The sequence below is a fragment of the Chaetodon auriga genome, chromosome 4, assembly GCF_051107435.1.
Source record: "Chaetodon auriga isolate fChaAug3 chromosome 4, fChaAug3.hap1, whole genome shotgun sequence".
Taxonomy (NCBI): Eukaryota; Metazoa; Chordata; class Actinopteri; order Chaetodontiformes; family Chaetodontidae; genus Chaetodon; species Chaetodon auriga.
This window is the reverse complement of record NC_135077.1, coordinates 27,266,049-27,287,941: the sequence shown is the minus strand read 5'-3', so window position 1 is coordinate 27,287,941 and position 21,893 is coordinate 27,266,049. Positions and strand designations below refer to the sequence as shown.

At 40.8% G+C, this 21,893-nt stretch overlaps 1 protein-coding gene across 1 annotated transcript in view; it reads right to left on the bottom strand.

The window, feature by feature from the left end:
• The window catches only part of vegfc (vascular endothelial growth factor c), a 67,950-nt gene extending 51,455 nt beyond the window's left edge, over positions 1-16,495 (bottom strand). Inside the window, exon 1 of the mRNA XM_076728952.1 lies at positions 16,117-16,495. Coding sequence (XP_076585067.1) covers positions 16,117-16,230 — 114 coding nt within the window. The 5' untranslated portion in view covers positions 16,231-16,495. The remainder of the gene's footprint in view (positions 1-16,116) is intronic.
• Between the last annotated feature and the right edge of the window lie 5,398 nt (positions 16,496-21,893).

Here is a 21,893-nt window from a genome sequence, read left to right as displayed (position 1 = left end):
AATGGTGAGGTATGCAGGTCAGTCTTTGGAGGGTCCAAGACCAACCAGTTAACCTTCAGATGTCAAAACATTCTGAAGGAGCCCTCACATCCTTTTAGGTCAAAGAGCATCAAGAGTAAAAGCCCTGCATTAATACTGGTTGGACAAAATGAGTTCCAGAGGACTGAATCACACAGAAAGTATTAAAGGTTGTTTCAAGAAAAATGTTGAGACACTGCATTTAAATTTTTGTAAGTTTGGTGCATTCATGTAAGAGTAATGTGTTTCTTTATTACAGCAAATGCATCATGGCAACTGTCAAGAAAAGGTAAAGTGAGTGAGTGATGAGAATGTTGCACTTTCCAAGAGACAATGGACAAACACTTGTTGTTAGTGTGTTAGTTTGTGGACACTTGCTGTCAGTAATGAAAAGGGCCAACCTCGAGCATCACTTCAACTCGAAAGACGTTAAACTAGATGAGTTGAAAGGAGAAATGCATTTGGATAAAGTTAACGCTGTTTAGTTGAGTTTGGATGCCCAACAAGCAGCTTTCAAAAGACCACATTCTGACAGACAGTGTTATGCGGGAAAGATGTGGAAACTCAGTGATAGCAAGTGTCTGTGTGATCTTGCCTTCATGGTGGACATTATCAAGTACCTCTCAAGCTCCAGCAGCTTCTCAGCTCTCTGCTTTCAAATGTGAAATCATTTGAAGTGAAATTAAAGCTGTGGCAAGCGCAAATGAAAAGAGGAAACACTGTGCAATTTCCTACTCTTTAAGAACAAAAGCCTGCACTGATATCTGAATATGGGTGTGTGAAAACTCCTTCAGGCATTTGGTGACAGGTTTCAGGACATTAAGTAAGTAAACAAAAGGAACTCAACATATTTGCTACGCCATTTAATGTGGAATAAGCTGATGTACCGGACAACCAACAACACAAAATCATTGCGCTGCAAAGCAACAACAAGCTCAGAGCTCCTATACACAACAACCTCCCTCCATTCAAGTGCCATGAACTGCATGTACATTTGCAGAACAGGCCAGCAAAACACAAATACACCACGCATAAAGTGAATGTAAATTATTCCATGGCTAGACACTATCTGGACTTCCATAACAGTAACCAATCCACATTACAAGCCACTGGCAAAAGGAACTTAACCAGCAAAATGGATCAATAAATTACAGGCTAATAAACACCCAGGCCTAAATGAGGACAATGTGTTAACTGTTTGTATGTATGGAATGTAACGTTATTTGTTTTGTGGAAGAATTTTGTTGGTTTTTGCTTTTTGTGACTATATTGTTCTTTTATACAGCTCTAATGAATATTGTGGGCCAATCAATACCAGAGCCTACACCCTGTCTAGGCCACACCCCTATCTCCAAGTGGAAGATTCCTATTGGTGGAATACCACTATAAAAGGAGCTTTTGTTCCATGAGATCTGTTTGACTCCCTGACAAAGGCTTGATGCTGAAACACATCGGAACTTGTCTAACCATTTAGGTCTGACCATGCTCTGACAATAAGGGCAAAGTACCTCTCAGGGCTGAATGTCGCACTCCAAGGTCTCAAACAGAATCATTTGAAGTGAAGTTAAAGCTGTGGCAAGTACAACTGGAGAGGGGTAACACTGGATGAAAAGTGAGAAAAACAAACTGAACATATTTGCTCGGCAACTTAATGCGATGTGCCTGACAACCTTCAACATGAAATCATTGTGCTGCAAAGCAACAATTATCTGAAAGCTATGTACAACAACCTCCCTCTGCTAGAGTTCTATAAACTGTATTTATGTTCTGAGGATTTTCCCATTGTGAGGAGACATACACTGAACTTTGCATCTTCTCCATTTGGCGCACCCTACTATTGTGAGCATTAATTTTCATAACTGACTCTTGCAAAGACTCAGTTCTGTTGAAGACTGACTGACCCAAACCTGAAAAACCAGCTGCAAGTAACATCATCATCATCATCACAACCATCTAATATCTGACATCTTGCCAAAGGGAATCAGTTTCAGCAATCACATTTGAGGTTAGTGTGATATGTGTTCAGTCATTTAGCATGGCCTTCAATGGAAGTTACAAAAACTGAAACATCCATGGGGTCTATGTGGCTCATGGCATAACCAAAGACATTGTTATCCATGGGGATTAGCCAACTAAAGACCTATATCTAACCACCCCTTTCTCTCCAAAATCTTTGAGAAAGCAGTCAGCAATCAGTTTTTCTACACAAATGGAGTGTATTTTAAGTCAAGATTTACAGTGTATCATAGCACAGAGACAGCACTGGTCATTGTTACAAACGACTTACTTGTGAGACAAAGGACTTCTCTCTGTACTTGTTTTAAATCTTAGTGCTGCATTCAACATTAACATTCAACAACACCATTGACCATCAGATCCTATTACAGAGACTGGAGCATTTAATTGACATTAAAGGAACTGCAACAAGCTCGTTCCAGTCTCAGATCAATTCCAGCTTGTACTAGATAAAAATGATTCTTTAACAAGTACAAAGCTAGCCACAGGGTTCTGTGCTTGGACCAATACTATTGTGTGCGTCCTTAAGGCAATATTATCAGGAAACACACCATAAAGGTTTATTGCTATGCAGATAATGCCCAGTTATACCTATCAATTAAGCCAGATGAAACTAAAGGGCGGCACGGTGGCGCAGCAGGTAGTGCGCGTGCCTCACAGCAAGGTCGCCGGTTCAATCCCCGGGTCGGGCGGGGCCTTTTCTTCCCATGCATGCATGGGTTCTCTCTGGGCACTCCGGCTTCCTCCCACGGACCAAAAACATGCTCATTAGCTTAATTGGTGACTCCTTAGGTGTGAGTGTGAGCGTGAATGGTTGTCTGTCGACAACTGCGACCGATTCAGGGTGTACCTCGCTTCTCGCCCGTTGACAGCTGGGATAGGCTCCAGTGGTCAACACATGTGTTACTTCCAGGGTGGATTTTTGCAATTCCTTGTTATCAGGCTGCCCCAAAAGTCACTTAAAATTCTCCAGCTGATCCTGCATGCTGCAACACTTGTTCTGACAAAAACTAGGTGATCATATTTATTAGCCTCTCTGCACGAGCTCCTTTAAAAGCCTTCTCCTTACCTCGAAAGTGTTAATTGGTCAAGCATCATCTTATTTTAAAGAGTTCAGAACCTTTTTACCCAGGGTTAAGGTTAGGACCTGGTCTGGACCATCCCCTACTTATACTGCTATAGGCTTAGACTACTGGGGGACTTTCCACAATATGCTGAGGTTCTATCTCTTCTCCCTCACTATCTGTACACATACATGTCCCATTAATGCATGTTACTAACTTGGTTTCTTCCCCAGAGTCAATTTGGTTCAATTCATTTTTATTTATACAGCGTCAAATCACAACAAAAGTTGTGCCAGGACAGTTTTTGTTGTCTTGTGGATTAATCAACCAACAAATGTTCAGCGCCACGGTGCTGAATGCTGACATTTATGTTACAGTTGTTTGCTGGGTTAACCACTGACAAAAGTCTGGTGAAACACCACTAAAAACAAGACAGAGTATGTTATTCACATCCACCTGTCTTATGTGACAAGTGTTAGTCGTGTTGCTTGTAGCTATTACTTTAATCTGTCACCATAGATCTAACACAATAACTAATGGTACACCATTTCCTCTGACTCAGCTCATCCTGACTGCGGGCAGTTAACAAGCCAGTATGGTGCTTCCTATGCAAAAAATCACTTCTGGCCCTCCATTTGCAGTTCACACCATTGTGACATCATGTGAAAACAACCTATTTCTACTGTCACACCACTGAGAGCATCACAGCATGATATGGCAACTGCTCTGTCTAGGGCAGACAGCACTGCAGAGGATGGTGAAAACTGCCTAGCACATCACTGGTTTTCCACTCCCTGGCATTGAGATTCTCCAGCACAACCAGTGTGTGGAGGGCATGCAGCATCATCATGGACACTTCTCATCCCAGCCACAAACGGTTCCCTTCTGGGAAGTGCTATAGGACTCTCTGTTCCAGGACCAGAAGGCACAGGCACAGCTTCTTCTGCTCAGTCACCCTGTACCACAGTTCTCACTGTACATATCTTAGTGTATTCATTACACACTGTTCATACTGTTAATACTCTCCACACTGTATATATCTTAATGTATTCATGTATATATGCCTTTAAACACATGTACATTACTCTGCACTTGACTGCTTTTCGCACCTCTGATTAGATTTTAAACTTCATTTTGTAGCACCTGTACTCTCTGCAATGACAATAAAGCTTAATCTAATCTAATAAATTCACCATTTTAGCTTACAGTATATCACAATACATAAAGAAAATGAATAATAACTAAAGAAAATGAATGGAGTTCTAAAGAAATGTGGAAACAAGGCCATGTGCTTAGATTGAGGGAAAGGTTGGTGCAGATGCTGTTCCGTTAACTGTGACACTGGTTATCAAACCTCACCCTTATTTAGTAAGCATGTCCGGTAACAAATCATGAGCACCGCCTGCACTTTTTTTCTGAATTCAGTGTGCTGTTTATTTCTTTCACTTGCATGCTTATCTCTGATCAGAATTTCTCAAACCATTCCCAAAGACTTCACCTGTCATTATCTTTTAAAAGGCTTTTTTGAATAGCTACCTAAAACGCTTATATTTTCTTTTGAACCACAAACTATAAGGAAGCCAAACAGATGCTCAGCAGAAGCACACTGTGTCAACTTCTGTTCGTATCTGGAGGAACAGTTAACATTTTTTAGAGTGATACTTTTAGTTAACAAGGTTGATATCTGAACCCGATGGACATGTATCTAAAAACTCAGACAGAGCAGTGAGATTGAGCTGGACTGTCCTCAGAGAAATCGCAGAAAATTCCTTCAAAATTATTGCTAATTACACACTACATTCCTCTGAAGACTCCAGGGGGTTGTGAAATATGGGCAACAGATACAGACAGACAGAGAAGGAGAGGCAGAGAGAGGGGGGTGAAGCAGTTCAGTCGAGAATAAATAGAAACTGAGACATGAAAGATGATGTGGTGACTGGGTCAGGATCAAGGCAAAGGGAAGAAAAAGAGTATCGATATTGTTCTATTCTTAGTCATCTTCATCATGATGAAGTAAGAGTGATGGAGCAACATAAGCCCACAGAGAGAGGCATTGAGACAGAGTTGGGAGACAGACAGAGAAAGATGCTGGCTTTGTGTCGAGTATTTCAACACATCCATCAGTTTCAGAGTTCAGGGTCACCTACAAATAACATTAAAGTTGGAAACTTTCTGGCGTGCAACAGTACACTACTAGAAACCATCATCACTTGAAACCATCACTGCATTTAAAGATAACAGCAGAATTTCACTTAGAAGAAGGTCCTAGCTTGGTCAAAGTTTCTATGAAGGTTTCCTGCAGATAAAACCAAAAGTGAAAATTCATCCATGAAGTTTCCGCACAATCAGATGGAAAATCTAACACTCAATATTAACCACGTGTCTGCAAGTGTACAAACAAGAACACCAAGATTACATGAGCAGCAGGAAGTACACCCTAAATCTATTGCTGAATAGTAACACTGTTCAGTAAAAACTGGCATGTTAACACAGACAGCTTAAGTGTCTGTTTGGCAAGCTCAAATTTCAGACATCGACTGATTACTGAATTAGTCAAGGAAAAACAGGGAATGTAGCCACAAGCAGCAATAAACGGGGACCAGGAAGATTGCAAAAAAACACAAAATTTGACAATTTAGAGCAGAAGACCTGTAGACTGGTGAGGCCACAGACCAAACCACTGACCTTCTGATAAGTGGACCACTGCTCTACCTGCTGAGCCACAGCCACCCTGCCACTTTCCATGCAAAGTATGGAAATACATTGACAACAACACATTTATGAGCACAAAACAAATTTTGAGAGCAACTCAGTGTGCAAGTCAACTTTTGAGAGCACAAAGGCACAGATATGTAAGAGCAGGAGGACAGAATCATGGGCATAACAGATAATTTGAGCATGCAGGAGGAATTTTGTAAGTACATTTGAACCAGCAGGAGGGATTCTTGTCATGATCAAAGCTACTTGCACTTACTTCTGGCAGTCTGAATCCCCTTAGTGCAAAATGAAACTGACAGCAGAGCATCACCTGGTCAGTCTGAGTTGGAAGTGAAGGGTCATCGTGTTAGACCCTTCCTTCTACTTTCAAAATTAAAGCTGGGACAGTGGCAGTTTTTTGTATAATAGTTTTAACAGAGAAAATGATTAGAACCAATCTAAACAGTAATGAATGGGGGTGATTTGAGTGGAATGCTGCCGTCAAATACCTACTGAGCCTAATATGGGGTGACCACGTTTACTGCAATTGGATCTGACTCCATGTGGGATTAAAAAAAACACATAATACTACCACTAATAATTAAAAAAAATATTATGTGTTTATGGACTGTGGGCTACATTAACAATGGTAGCAATTTAAGAATAGATGTGCAGCAAATCTCACATAAACTGGCGAGGGTAAGGGCATCAGCTGGAGCCAGAATTGGGCTGAACTTAAATGCTTCAGCTCATTCATAACTCTGCAGCTTGGCTTTAAACCAGAACCGAGAGCAGAGAGCACATTAGTCCATTCACTGGATTTTTTTTCCATTTCATGTTATGCATACTTACTGTACTTATTGTATTTTTATTCTTAGTTTTATCTTGTGCTTCCTACTGCTGTAAAGAGGGTCTTGCTTTCCATCTTATTTTTACATTGATTTGTTTTCACCAAACCACTAACCCAAATTCATTTTGATGATAATGTGAAGGACAAATAAACCCCATATTCTGATGTCACCAAAAACATCAGTTACGTTACCTGCTAAGGTGTCAGGTGCAGCCTTGTTCCACATAAAACACTTGCAACACCAACCACCACACGTGTGCTTGTGCGCATACACATGCACACACACACACACACACACACACACATACACACACACACACACTCATTGAGTTCTGACTGTGTTCTGTGCTGCCAGTGTAGTCCTAATATGGTGTGAGTGGCGCAGTAAGGTGAAAAAATACATACATCACATTTTTTCATCAGCAAGAAAGCATGCTGATATAGCCACAATGTTTGCGCTATCTCATCATCCTCTTGTCTTATCATGGAGAAAAGGGTTGATTTGACAAACATATTTAGTCCTACTTTATGTTAACAAAATTAACACTAGTAGCTTGCTAATCACAAATAAAAATTTTAAAAAAGGATGGCAAGTGAGCTCTTGCAATTTCAAGCCCTCAGAAGCTGCCACACAGCTGAAGAAAACTAAGAGTAGACCCAGACACGAGCATGTATATATGTACCTATGTCTGTGCACTTTTTAATGTTTACTTATAGACTGAGTAGAATTTGTATACAGCTCTCTCAAACCTCTTGTCATCAATATATTCCACACAAGTGACTCACTGGTGAACACAGTGGAGCATTTTTCGCAGCTATAGAGCCAGATACTTCCTTCAGAAGTGGGTGCAGACCAAAACAGAGCTAGAAGAGAGTGATGAACATTTGTTAAGTGGGAGAGAAATAAAAATACTACTGCAAATAAATACTAATGTTGTTTCATGTCTGCTGAATATATACAGCACAGTGGGCAGCTGTTTGCAAACGTGTTGTGTTTATAACTGTGTTTGTAACTATACTGCACTCAAATATAATAATTAATATGCAGTAACTAATGTTTAAGAGGTAACATGCTGCAGCTCATCTGCCTGTAGCATCTGATCCAAATGCATGTTTGTGAGTTGACCTTTTACTGTGAGGGCAAACACTTGTGCAGAGGCTGGGGTGAATGTTAAAGTGTACAAAACATGTACACCAAAGGTCATGGTTGGTGTTTTGTCTTCACCATTGAGTTTTTCAGTGTTTAACCAAGCACAATCATTGGCTGACCTTTATCATATGATTTGAGTTGCCTAAACATAACCATAAATGTAAACACATGGACAATGAAAACAAATGAAAAATGCCAGTGAATATTTTGCAGATGCTCTAGTACTGAGCCAGTCCTCTTCCACCTCATCCAAAACAAACAACTGAGGCACAAAAGAGGAGGAAGCCACCAGATTTAAAAAATGTGATGGCATGTACAAAAAACAACACAAGTGCAGTATATAACCTGTGTTCTATGTATACAATCTATTGATCGCATAGCTGTGGCATTGTTCACATGGCCAACTACAGGATCAGAGGGCAATGGCAAATCCTGCAAGGATGATGATGATGATGGTGCAGAAGTCTCAAAAAACGGCACTGAGAATAGCGTACAGTAACAATAAGCCAAAAACAACAAATATGACAAAATGAACACTTAACTACTTTATCGTGTTTGTCTAAACTTTCTGACAGTCACTGTTTTGCCATGTGTGGTAAAGTCCCTTCCATCTGGTACTTCAGGAAGGAGTTCCCGTAAGGAGTATTATCTCCCACTGACACTGTTATAGTATAATGGTATTTTGAAATACTATTTGGTACAGTACCAGTAGGCTGATCGGTCTTACCCTCAGAAAACCCCCAAAGCAGTGAAGCAAAAACTGCCATGGAGCAGATCCCCCAGGTCAAAAAGAAAATTAGATGTGGGAAGCCAATGATAACATGGAGGAGAGAGAAAAAAAAATAAAAACGAGGGGTCACTACCAAAGTCATGAAGACAAATGGTACTAAACAGGGTTCATTGGAGAGGCTGACTGGGGATTTTTCCTCCATAAAAAGCCAAATGTAGTAAGTCAAATGAGTCAGAGTAGATCTAAGTTGAACCATGTACAGCTTTGTAGTTTATTCCGTGTGTTAATTGATATGTTACAATCCGTACTGTCAGTCATTGTCCCAGCTTGAACATAGATTCTTCCAGGACAGACCTCACACTGATGTTTTTGGAATCAAGCTTGCCTGATTGATTCAGGATAATGGACTGTGCATAGACACCCAGTGTTTGACAAGACTGTAAATCCTCACATGCAGACCCCAGAGGCTGTAATATTCTTTCCACTTCAAGTGTTTTGGAAGGTTTTTACTTTCTGATGCAAAGTTGACATTTTGCCTTGATGGTTCTATTTAAGAACACAAAGACCTCATCATATAATATTGCATATGAGTAGAAACTTTGCCCAGTGGTGACTTTGATAATTGTTAGGAATCATCCTGTAGGAACCTTAAATATCCAAATCAAATTCTATGTCTTTCTGATCAGCTGCAGAGGAGATATTTTACACTGGACCAAGGTAATGTGCAGATGAATGGACTGACTGACTGACTGACTGACTGACTGACTGACTGACCTCAGGACCAGATACTAACAGAATAGAAATCCACTGGGCAAGAAGGGTGGTTAACAGTCTCTCACATGATTAAAATATCTATGACAGGCAACCATTCCTACAGGAAATTTAGTCACATGTCTTCCTGCATGAAAGAAATGAGACCATCGCCTTGCAGGCACATTATGTATGTATGTATGTATGTATGTAAGTAATTAAGCCCAATTAAATGATATTCTAAATCAAATGACTGTGAGTAATGTGAAAGTCAAAAGCTCAATGATGACCCTCAACTTGCAATGAAACAATGCCTCAGCTTTTTTTATACTCTTTATACTGTGTAGCAGAACACAGAGTAATTACGGTCAGATCCTGACCAAAGCTATTGTCCCCTGCGTCTAAATGCATACATCACTCTCTCAGTTTAAAGACGGACCTATTGTTCCAGCTGCTGTGTGATGCTGCAGGTGTTTGATAAACTCAAAGGAAAGAATCTGACGCTCAGCCAGCTGTAGACAACAAACACGACAGCAGCACTGATGTTTCAGTGAAATTCTGGATATGTTCAGTGACATCTGAATCATATTATGGTAACATTCAGACATGAAGATGTTTCACACCTGCATGAGTCACAGTAATAGCTGTAGTTTGATGGACATTTCAAGTAGATTATGTTAGAGATGCGATACAATAGAAAAGTGAAAGAAGCAAAATACACAAACGCTGGTTTGTGATGTTGGAGCTCTGTGAGCACCTCTGCTGACTAAAGCCACGCAAACTGAGGCTTTTGTGCTGTCTGTAGTTTTCATTATGGACCAGTCTCTGTGCTGAAAGGTGGAGAAAAGCACTGCAGACACTCCGCTCACTGTAGAAATAACTGTACTGATCTTATAATAGCTGCATCCATGGCCTGTGCTGTGTGTTTTGCTATGTGCAGCACTATATTTCCCTCCTTCCTTTGACTTTCTACATTAAGTTACACTCTGCTCCATTAGAATAGCAGTTCTGGGGACCAGAAACATTCTGTGCTAATCTCAAACAGGCTGACTGAGGCAGTGGCCGATCGCAGGACCTACAGGATGAACCCAAATCTTTGGCACCACGCTCACAGCTGCTGTGCTCACTGTTACTGTTGACATGCACTCAAACAAGAGGCAGGAGGTTTTCTGTGTTTTCTGATTTTTGGGGTAATCTGATGTTTTATCAATTACTAATATAGGAGCAGTCAAATTTCCATGTTTCATATACATATTAGGGAAGAGGTGACCACCCATACACCATAATGATTACACGCACAGGCTGCACAACTCTACAGTTAAAAAGTTTAATAATTCAAAGGATATTAATTAAAATCACTGGACAATTCTAAAAATTTTTACTTTAGAGTCTGAGCTGCTGTCACAAAACCTTGTCGGCAACCATTTACAGCAAATAAGCTCTGATAAACCCATTGTAACCTACCTGCCCAGCAGGCAAACTAGTTCACAAGTTAGCAACTAGCTGATGCACATAGTGGAGAATTTGGCAGCTGAAGAGCCAAACATCTTCCCCAGCAGCTGGTGGAGTCTGCGTGCTGGATACAACGAATGTCCTGATTTCTAATTAACATAATGTGTAAAGTAGCTGTAAAAACTTCATAAGCCAGTGAAATTTGGTGTCCTTTTGTCTGTCAGCCTAATTTTATATTTACACCCCAAGTGGCACAAAATATTAATATTTAAATCAAAGCTTTAAATCAAACTTCATATATTTAAACCGCTCCCTGTAGTAGCATATTATCCTATGCACACAAAAGCTGTACTGATTTGGAAAAAATCTCCACTATGCATTAAACCAATGGTTCCCAACCTTTTTCTCTTGAAGACCCCCTTGCCTGTGTCCAAGACAAGCCAGACCCCCAACCCCACCTCCCACCGCATACACGCACTAAAAGAATAAAGTGATTAATTACAAACTTTTATTTGCAAAAACAAAAAGCAGTTGTAGGTTTCTGTTCTGGGTGTGTTATTGGGGTTTTATTGTGCACAAATAAAATTTTGGTAACCTCACAACCTCAGCGCAGATAAAATTGTGTGCCCCCCGTCATCTCTGGTGCCCCCCAGTGGACCCCAGGTTGGCAACCACTGGATTAAACTACTCCACCTCACCTACTGCCACAGTGCAGTGGGAATGGTCAAAACAACCTGTCAGGCCAACAAAGTTTTTACAATTTACACATTCTATTTCATTACTAATGGACGTAACATGCTAGCAAACTGCTTACCCCACAGTGACGCAGACCACTGCAGCCAACACGCAGACTTTAGCAACAATGGCAGAGGAAAGCCTGACCCACAACTGAAAGATATTTAAAGATATTTTCATACCACTCTTATTCTATAATTTTTCATTGAAATTATGCAGCTTTTGCCAAGAGGGAAATGTTCACTATATGACAAAACCAGCATGGGCATTAACATGAACAAAAACACATCAGTCACTAAGTTCTATGAAAATGAACCTAGTTTGATTGAAGGAGGATAACATTATGCTTCAAAGCAACAGAAATACTGAGCGGACAAGCTCTAAACCATGTTACATTTGCAGTGAATTGAGCAACAAAACACCGGTGAATCTGGTTCCAGGTAAACATTCAGCTTTTGGAAAATCATAAAATCCACAGATATAATTTCTCTTCTTTTAAAGAACAAGGGGATGCTACATAGTTGCTGTGGTTTGCCATTAGCCATGCTATTGTTTACTTCCATTTTACAAAACCAGAAACTGGCCAATGCTTGCCTAGCATAAGACAAAATTAATCTATTTGACAGTTTCATACTGCAGACTACTATGAAAAGCAGGCTGCAGTATGCATGTAGTACTTACTGCATACTACATTCAGTAATAGTAATCACTTCCGAATACAGCCCTAGTAACAGCTGGAAGCTACAGTATGGGCTTAAAGAGAACTCCAGTTCGAATTGCACTTCCATATAAATGTCAGACTCACAAGGAACATTTCAGTTTCTGATGTATCAATCCAGAGAAATGATTTTTTTGTTCCATGCTTTCCCCACAGTGCAACTCCATTCAGGTGTGTGCTAATAGTGGCTAATGTAGCATGGAGCCTGAAGCAGAGATGAGAAGTGGGCTACAGAGGTCTGCTGAGTTCACTTCTTTCTAAATCCACTCCCCCAGACGTTTTTCATTTACAAACTTGTGGTCTTCAGCCGAACTGACGCTGACTCAACTGACATCACTTGAGGACATTTTTGAGACATTACTTTCCCAAACAGCCAAAACGAGATACAAAAGGTTGAACTTTTTCCACACATGCAGAGGTGCTTCAGAAGACCTGTAAAAATAAACTACGGGTGCGCCTTTAAACTTTGTCGTTTTCAAAATGATTCATTCATTCATCTTCTATACCCGCGTATCCCTATTGGGGTTGCGGGGGGCTGGAGCCTATCCCAGCTGGCAATGGGCGAGAGGCGGGGTACACCCTGAACCGGTTGCCAGCCGATTGCAGGGCAACATAGACAGACAACCATTCACACTCACACTCACACCTATGGACAATTTAGAGTCACCAATTAACCTAATGAGCATGTTTTTGGTCTGTGGGAGGAAGCCGGAGGACCCAGAGAGAACCCACGCATGCACGGGAAGAACATGCAAACTTCACACAGAATGGCCCTGCCCACCCCGGCGATCGAACCAGAGACCTCCATGCGCACTACCTGCTGCACCACCGTGCCGCCCCGTTTTCAAAATTAATAATATATTATTCTTATTATTTGTAATATTTCATTATCAATAAAATTGAATAAAAACTGTCTTCAACCAATTCAATTAAATAAAGACAAAGCCAACAATGGAATTAAACAGGGACGTTACTGTCTGCATCATTGGCCTTAAAAAGCTCAGTGAATATATTTTGCAAATATCGTAATAAAATGGCGATGCAAGCATCATACTGTCATGTGTCACTCACAGGTTCTTTGTTAAGTTGCATACTGAAGAAGGTAAGGCTTAGGAAGAGGCTAGAGATAGCTTTGTCTGGAAACTGAGATCTTTTCAACATTAAAAGAACAAAACAGACTGAACTTCTCAGTTTGAGTGTGAAACAAGTGTGGAAAGCAGAAAGGCTTGGTTAAGAAACCTCTTTCCTACCCTGCCGCATTATCTCCAGCATGCTCAAGTAGAAACCGACATGATTTTTTTTAAATCCTGAGACACCTAACAGCTACATAAGATTTTCACCTGTAGAGATGGGCTGGTATCAGTTGTTACTTTCCTCAGAATAACTGAGGGTTTTAAATGTGGAGGACAGGAGCTGAGAGAAAAACTAATCATTCCAATTAAAAGTCTGCTGTGATCAAATGGCTGCATGTTCCTGCTTAGCCCTTATCCCCCCCTTACACACTCTCACACACACACACACACACACACACACACACACACACACACACACACCCTCACACACACACTTGACCCCTGTGACACCTGCCTTCATTGGCTCTTTTCTCTGGCTAATTTGAAAACACTCCTTCCTAATCCTCCCCCCTGGAAAATGTTCACTGCTCTGTCTCACCGTTTCCCTCGCTGTGGAGTTCAATTCAAACATGCTGGCATCACATTAAAGAAAAGCACGTTTCAATGGTGTATCAATCCAGCTCTTATTCGAAAACTTGACAGATGGATAATAACCATTTAACAAAAGCCAGTAAATATCAGTGTTACCTTCTGTGTGTAAAACAATAAACAGCGAGTTGATGATGTGATAGACAGACTCAGTGTTTGTGTATCTATCTCCGTCCATGACCTCTCAGATCCCAAGGCTCAGCAGAAAAAGCTCAGGCTAAACCTTTAATGATATCCTGTGTACCAGAACAGATGATTACAAACAGTTAGGAAACTACACTCAAAGAGATCTGGCTTTGGCTTCTCATTGGGAGCACTGACTGTTGCTAACGTGCCTTTTGTTTTCGCTTGTCCAAAGCCACACACACACACACACACACACACAGCGGGGGAATAGAACTTGGAAAGTGACTGAGATAAAACTGAGTCAGAGGGAAAAAGTGCAAGCACTCTGGGGCTGGTTTTGCTTTCTGCCTTTATTTCCTGCCAACAGTGTTGTGGCATTTGGTTACTGTACATTGCTGTGCCAATTTTTCAGGGCACTTTGGGGTATTAGTCTGCATTTTCTGGGTATGCATACACATTTTGTTGGGAGGCTACATGGGTAAGTAATATTCTGGTTCCTTTCTGGTTGTATTGGTATATACATGTCAAGAGATTATAGACACATCTCCTGGGGATAAGGGTGCATGTTCTGGTTCAAACATTGAAATAATTAAGAATAACACACTGATTTTAAAGTCTCATTTGTGAAACATCCTGAGAATGCATAAAAAAAAAGCTGATGCAGAGTTTATGTACTGACAAAGCCACGGGTTTGTGTCTATGCTCTGCTCTGTTTTGTTTTAGCATTAATCAAATTGTGGGGTAATCTCAGACTGTTGTCATTCCCAGAACATCAAATACCAACATTTCGTCATGCCCCTCGCTGTCTCATACAGGCACACAAGGTGCCGTTTAGCATCTGTAAGAGACACAATGACACAATGTAAACCTATCCACGGCAATGTTAGACAATCAGAGCAGGTCAGGTGACGTAGTATAGAGAGTGACGAAGTTTGTGTAAGTAAGAGGATGGGATGGGTGGATATGCAAACAAGTACAGGGTTTCATCCAGGAGACTGCTGTTCATGTCCCAGGTGAGACCAAAAGTAAACGTTGGCTTGTTTTAACTTCTGTGCATGTTAACTTATGTAACGTACTTAAATTACACCATGTATGTAACATGCTTACTCTAACCCAAACCATGATATTTTCCTAAACCTAACCAAGTAGTTTTCTTCCCTAAACCTAACTGCATTCAAGACTTAACCACATGTTAGAAAGGCTTTCTGGCAGAAGGGCTTTCTAGCAGAAAGCCTCTCACACAGGCACTGAGAGCTACCTGGAGGACCTGGAAATGAGAACAGCTTGGTGATTTTGGATTGCACATCCATGAAGCCCGGGACTCAAGAGAGATTGGTTAAAAATGAATGGTTAAATTCAAAGCAGCAAAGACTTCACATATGAGTCAAGCTCTCAAAATGTTGAATCCTACACATCCCAGAATGCAACTAAAAAGCATCTTTCATTTGACCCACCTGCCTTCTAAATGGCCACTTCTCTCAAACCCCACGCCTGCAGTGTGTGGTGCTCACTGTGTATTGAAAATGTGACAGGTTGAGTCGTACTTCATGACAGCTAAACTGAACTTGATGTGTAAAAAGGTTGAGCGTCTCTTGAATAAATCAGTACTGAATTTCTTAATTTTAGAATTATTCTCAGAACACAGTCTGTTAAGACTTGGTGAAATAATAATAATGGTGAAATCAAATTAGTCGTCATTTCTGTGATGGGGATAGAAGCACACACACACCTCCTCCTTCAGCCTTCACTTTTTACTACATTGTGCTGTGATGGATAACAGTGAGAAAAAAAGAGTGAAAGAAAAGAAGTATCCCCATCATGAGTCATGAGGTGGTCTCTGCACCTCAAGTTCCAGAACACTGAAGCAGTAACCAGAAATGTCTCAGGGATTCAGGAGATCATATTGTACCACTTAGAATCTACATTGAGACCATGTGGTTCCGAACCCCTCTGAAGCCACATAATGGACCCTGGTGGTCCCTGATCAGGATAAATGACAAACACACGTAGGCCGGTGCTGTGTGCTCAGAAACACACAGGCAGCCAGGTCCACTTCAAACAAGTCCTGGTCATTGTTTCTCAAACTTACCGGCTCGTCCATCTGTTCCTGCTCGTAGTAATAATAGTCATTGTGGCTGAAGTCCCTGGCGAGGTTGGTGTAGAGAAGATATGCCAGTAAAAGAGATATTCCCAGTAGGTGCATGTTTCTAAACTTCTCATGCGATTAGGATCCGAGTAGTATAAAAAGAGAGATTTAAAGAGCCCTCTTCTGTGTCTGCGCTCCCCTCCGCTACTGCCGCTGATAACACGCTCTCATTTGGCCGTTCGCTCTATGTCAGTCTCTCTCTCTCTCTCTCTCTCTCTCTCTCTCTCTCTCTCTCTCTCTCTCTCCTTTGTCTCTCTGTCAAGGTCCAGTACTTGTTCCGCAGAGGGATCGCAGCATGTGTATGAACCCCGCAGAGGATGAAAGCCCGGTCATATGGAAACAGATAAATCTGGTGGGTCTGGGGACTCTGTGGAGTCTGTGGCGTCAATGTAGACCGTTAAGTCGCAAAACTGCAGGAAAGCGGACGATCCACCTTCAAAATAAAAGCCTACTGCTGTCAACTAAGGGTGGATAAAGTAGCCGAATGTTTTACTGAACTCTGTTCCCAACTGATGGCAGTTCCTGTATGGCAGAGCTCCTTCAGCTCTTCCCTCATGCTGAAGGTCATGAAAAATCATCCCGTTAATCTACATATCACAAATGATTTTTATCAGCCATCTTTCTCAAGTTCTAAAACAGCCACATATTTATCTTTTTGAAACAATTTCCCATTATCATCTAATATGATATTTTTATTCCCAAACATATTTGCATACTAATTTGGTCTTGTTCACACTGCATAGAAACAAAAAGGCTAAATATGGAGGATATTGGTCCGAAAATCACAGTATTTTGGAGGCCAAATATGGTGATATTGATATATTTTCATGCACAGAACATTCTTCCCCTGAACACTCAGCTGCATTACATTTAACATTAGAGCATTTATCACAACTCTCGCTTATGCTTTGTTCTAAAGAAAGTGTGGTGTAGTTAAAAAAAAAAAAAAAAAAAAAAAAAAAAAAAAAAAGGAAGTTGTACATTTTGATTTTTGTTAGCTTCACACTGATGTCCTTTACATGTGAGTCCGAGAATGAAGTTGAGGAAACAAGAGCAGCGGTGAGCCAGACAGATGAAGAGAGAGAGAGAGAGAGAGAGAGAGAGAGAGAGAGAGAGAGAGAGAGAACGTCAGCTCCTGTTCTCTGTCGTATTATATTATATTATATTATATTATTCCAAAAAAGTTGGGGCGCTGTGTGTGATCAGAATTTAATCATTTATGAATTCTCTTTGATGTATACTCATTTAAAAACAGTACAAACGCAGAGACCCTTTAAAGAGGCATTTACAGCTGAAACCATTTTCCCACACTTAACGAGCAATTTAATATTTACATTAAAGTAATTGACAGCAATAATACCCAGAGGACTATGGTATGAGAAGCTGCTAAAGCTTGTATCAGTGCTTCTATCTTTTGTGACTGCAAGCTTGAAAGTGAATTAAAAGCGTTAGAAGCACAACTTTAAGTGAGGCCAACTAAGGCTCTGCACAGACAGCAGAAGCCACATCAGCACTGTGTACACAAAAAACTGAGAAAGCAACATTCTTTTGCAAAACACAGATGATTTGAGGCAGCAAATTAACCAGAGAAGTTACTTGGACAACTGCTTAGGAAAAAGAGGAATATAAATTCAGTATGACAACTTAGGAATGAAAGAGGAAAGTTAAACAAATGACCAGACTACTCACAATATTGCATTATAGACAATATGTCATTTCTATGATGTGCAGTCCTGAACGTTATATAATATGTTAGTTGCTTTAAGGTTGGAAAATAAACCTGGAAAAATCTGAAATGATGCTTGTGGCTCAGGCTGCTCTTAAAAAAAATATCCATTCAAGCTTTCCCTCAATGGTCTATCTTGCCTGGGCATAAATGTATGTGGAATGTATCAGTTCAATATGAGCCCTCTCTTAAAAGCTGTGACAGCAGACTTGGAGTACTGGGATAATCTTATTTCTCGGATGGGCAGGATTAGATTTAAATCTATAATACTGCAATTACCAACAAATTTTGGAGGATTTCCATTGCCAAATATTATGTTTTATAACTGGGCAAACCATACAGAGATTGCTGCACAGTGGCTTAAGTACTTACTTGGAGAAAAAAATGTTTTTTAGGATAGCTGGTGCTGTACTCCTCCTACTTTGTTGAGTCTCCAAATAAAGGATTTCACTAAAGGGCTGCAGTTATAGCTCAAAATCTGATAATAAGAAGTACTGTATGTCCCTGGCAGGATATTCTGAAATAGTGTGGTAAAAATAACAAGGCATCGCTCCTTATCCCTATTATAGGAAGTGCTGAATTTTTACCAGATATGAGCATTGTGTGCAATCAGTGGGACAATAAAGGGATTAGGGTTATTAATGATCTGTTACATGGCAATAATTTAATGTCATTTCATCAGATTCAGGCCATATATGGAATATCGTCATCTCACTTTTTTTTTCTTTCTTCAAATTAGTAGTTTTATAATGTCCAGATTTCAGTCTTTAAGCAGCATGCTATCTTGACACAACACGGAGGGAATGTTGCATATTTATTATTTCTAACTTGACTGCGGAATGGGAATGATGGTGGATACATATCTATTACTGCTAACTTGACAACAGAAGAACAACATGGACATGGTGCAGGCACGAAAGATACTTTCAATTGATATAAATTATTTTGCACGTCACGAAAAACACAGACATTTTTTTGTCCTTGTTCAGAAATCCTCAAGATGAAATTAATTCAATTTTGTGACCATTTAACAAACTGATGTGAGACTGTGTTGTATTACATATGCTATAATGTCCTGACGCACTGCTGTAATTTCTCTACTAGTCAGTTTGCTTGACACACTATTGCACTTGCTATCAAATAATTTTCTGTCGCTGTGCTAACAAACAAACAAATCATTTCAGGTGAACAGTAAATATGACACAATGCTGTCACTATAAACTTGCTGAGCACCGAAGACACAATACATGTCCTTCAAAAGACACTTACTTGTATTTATGGTTGATGCAAAGAGTTAACAAGAGACTGAAATGAATGATAAATTTGTACAAGACCGTCACTTGAAGCAGGTTGTAGCCTGCAGGGACAGTTATGTGTCATTGCACTGCAGGTCGTTGACACTGGTGATCTGTCAGCTATGGAGATTCAAACTCTGACCTCTCATATTGACCAGCTGGTCTTCATAGCTCATTAACCTCACACTTTTTTTTCCCAAAGTGAAAAATATTCCCTGCAAAATTGTAAAATCTGTATACACACACACACACACACACACAAACACACACATATATATACAGTATATATGCTACAACTCACTGTAGTAAAAAGTGCTAATTTTGGCTGAACATCAGTGCTGTTATAGCAGGAAGCTAAAACTGAACCAAAAGTTTTTATAGTAGAGTGTCTGTCAGTTTACACTTGACTGCCACCAGACTGCTGGCATAACTGGTATGGTCAAAAAAAAAAAAAAGTTCAAACGTCAAATCTTTGCTGATCACTGTATTGTGGTATACCAAGTGGTTTGAGAAGCAAGTCTGTGTATACAATTTTATCCCTCCCTAACAAACATTGGTTGGATGGAAGTGGCTGTCTTTTTTTTTCTGGAATCTTGTGGGTCATGGGATTCCAGTGGGATTCCCATGGGATAGCAATCAGTTTCACTGTTTACTGCGTTACTGAGCAACAAAGTGTTGTGTTTGCATGCTACGCCTTTGTAAAAACTGCGCCAGTCCCTTTGCTTTATATGTGTTTGTGGCTGCAGCCACTGTGGAGTTTAAACATCTCTGTTTTGCCTGCATTAGTGATGCTTTCTGCCGTAAAGTGTTACATTTGTATTTTATACATGCTCCACCCTCTTACAGGTTTTGCAACTGGCTTACCCTCTTGAGACTCTGCCTTGAGTGAGCCATTTGAAATGGATTGTTCCTGCAAATTTTCATCACCGTCCGATGTCACAGAGTTTTATGTCACCTGTGCCTCACGGATGCTTCCTGCAGGCCACATGAATCCTATATCCTATGCATGGGACAATGGCACAAGACTGAGGCCTACACCGCTCGTCTCGCACTCCCCCAGAAGGAGCATGAACGTCAGCTTCATTTGAGTCGCTTAGTCCCCTTCATGCTAGCTTGCCAGCAGCAGCGGAGTGTGCTACGACTCAGTCCAAACTGTGGGCTGACTAAGATGAGGAGGGTGACTGCTGTGTCTATGAAGAACAAGACCCAGCCTCCCTCTTCAAAGACAATGACATGTCAGCTGACCACCACAACCCATCCGACAACCTTCTCAACATTTTTGCCACATCCACTGAGGGGGTGGTTACCTCACTATTGCCCCAATTGCCCCCCATAACGCTAGCTGAGGATTTCACTACAGTTCTCCTGGCCCAACCCCATTGGAAATTTTGCTTTAGTATCATCATTCCCAAGATGGCACTTATCTTTTCCTATGGGCAGCATGAGTGGGCTGCTCTGCTGGCTGCAAAGCCCCCAGCTATGGCTTACGGGCATACTGCACTGTCAAAGGCTGGGTTTGGAACCAGGGCATACCTCATTCCCTCTTTCCTCTGGCAAGAAAGAGGTCCAGACAGCGGCCACCTCTCTCTTCTGCATGTCTCAAGCTCTTGTAATCAAAGGTGGCCACTCCATGTGTACTGCCCAGGTCAGGCACAGGCACCTCTGGCTGGCAGGCCACAGCTGCAGCAGTCACCAGGAGTCCACCATGTCTCAGTTACCATAAAAAGTCCAAATTAATCAGTTTATGAAGGAAGTTTAATGAGGAATGATTTGTTCCAAAGTGACCTTGCTTTCAGATGGCCCAATTTTTTTCTGGCCTTCTGGGGCAATGTGGCCTGTTTTTATAGATTGCTGCCATTGTACAAACTGGAAATGATGAACAGGGGGATCACTGTGCAGTTCTGAGAGGTGAAGCTGTCCATATTGTAACTGGACCGGGTGGTATTTATGTTGCAGGATGTGCATATTGTTGATACTGTTGTGCAGAATGTTGCATATTTTACCTTCAGGCATACTGAATTATTCGAGCAAAGATCTTCATTACAAGGAAATAGGCCATATTCACTTCCAGCTATCAGAATATTTTTTTAATTAAATAATACATTTTAACAACCTTAAGGCACCACCCTTTGAAAAGGTGACACTGAGAGCCAATGAATTAATTTAATCTGTCGCTACAGAGTTCTTGACTTGTGTGCAGTGACCATAATAATATACACACAAACTCATATACATATGTAAGTTCTTTATTTATTTATTGTTCTTTATAGTATCTGACCAGATCAAGCATGATATCTTAATCAGATGCATCAATTAGTGGAAACACAAAAGAACAAGTGGATGAAATTTTTATGGCTAAACATTAAAATAAGGCTGAAGCATCTATAGCATTAGCCAAATATCACAAGAGATATATTGTTACACATGTTCCCTGATAGTCAGGGGAAGAGTTTTCTCTGGAGGGCAGAGAGGAGAAGCAACGCCGCCTCTCATGTGGACTGAGGCAGTCTCGGGTGTGTTCAGTCCCATGTAGCAGCTTTGCCAGCTGATACGTCTTCTGTTTTCGGAATTTCCTGGAGCCCTCAGGTATTCTGGGGCATTTTGGATCTCAAATGGTGACTTCAGCTTGAGTCTGCTGTGCCTCAACAGGCAGCACGGTGATAACCTCTTCACACACACACACACACACACACACACAC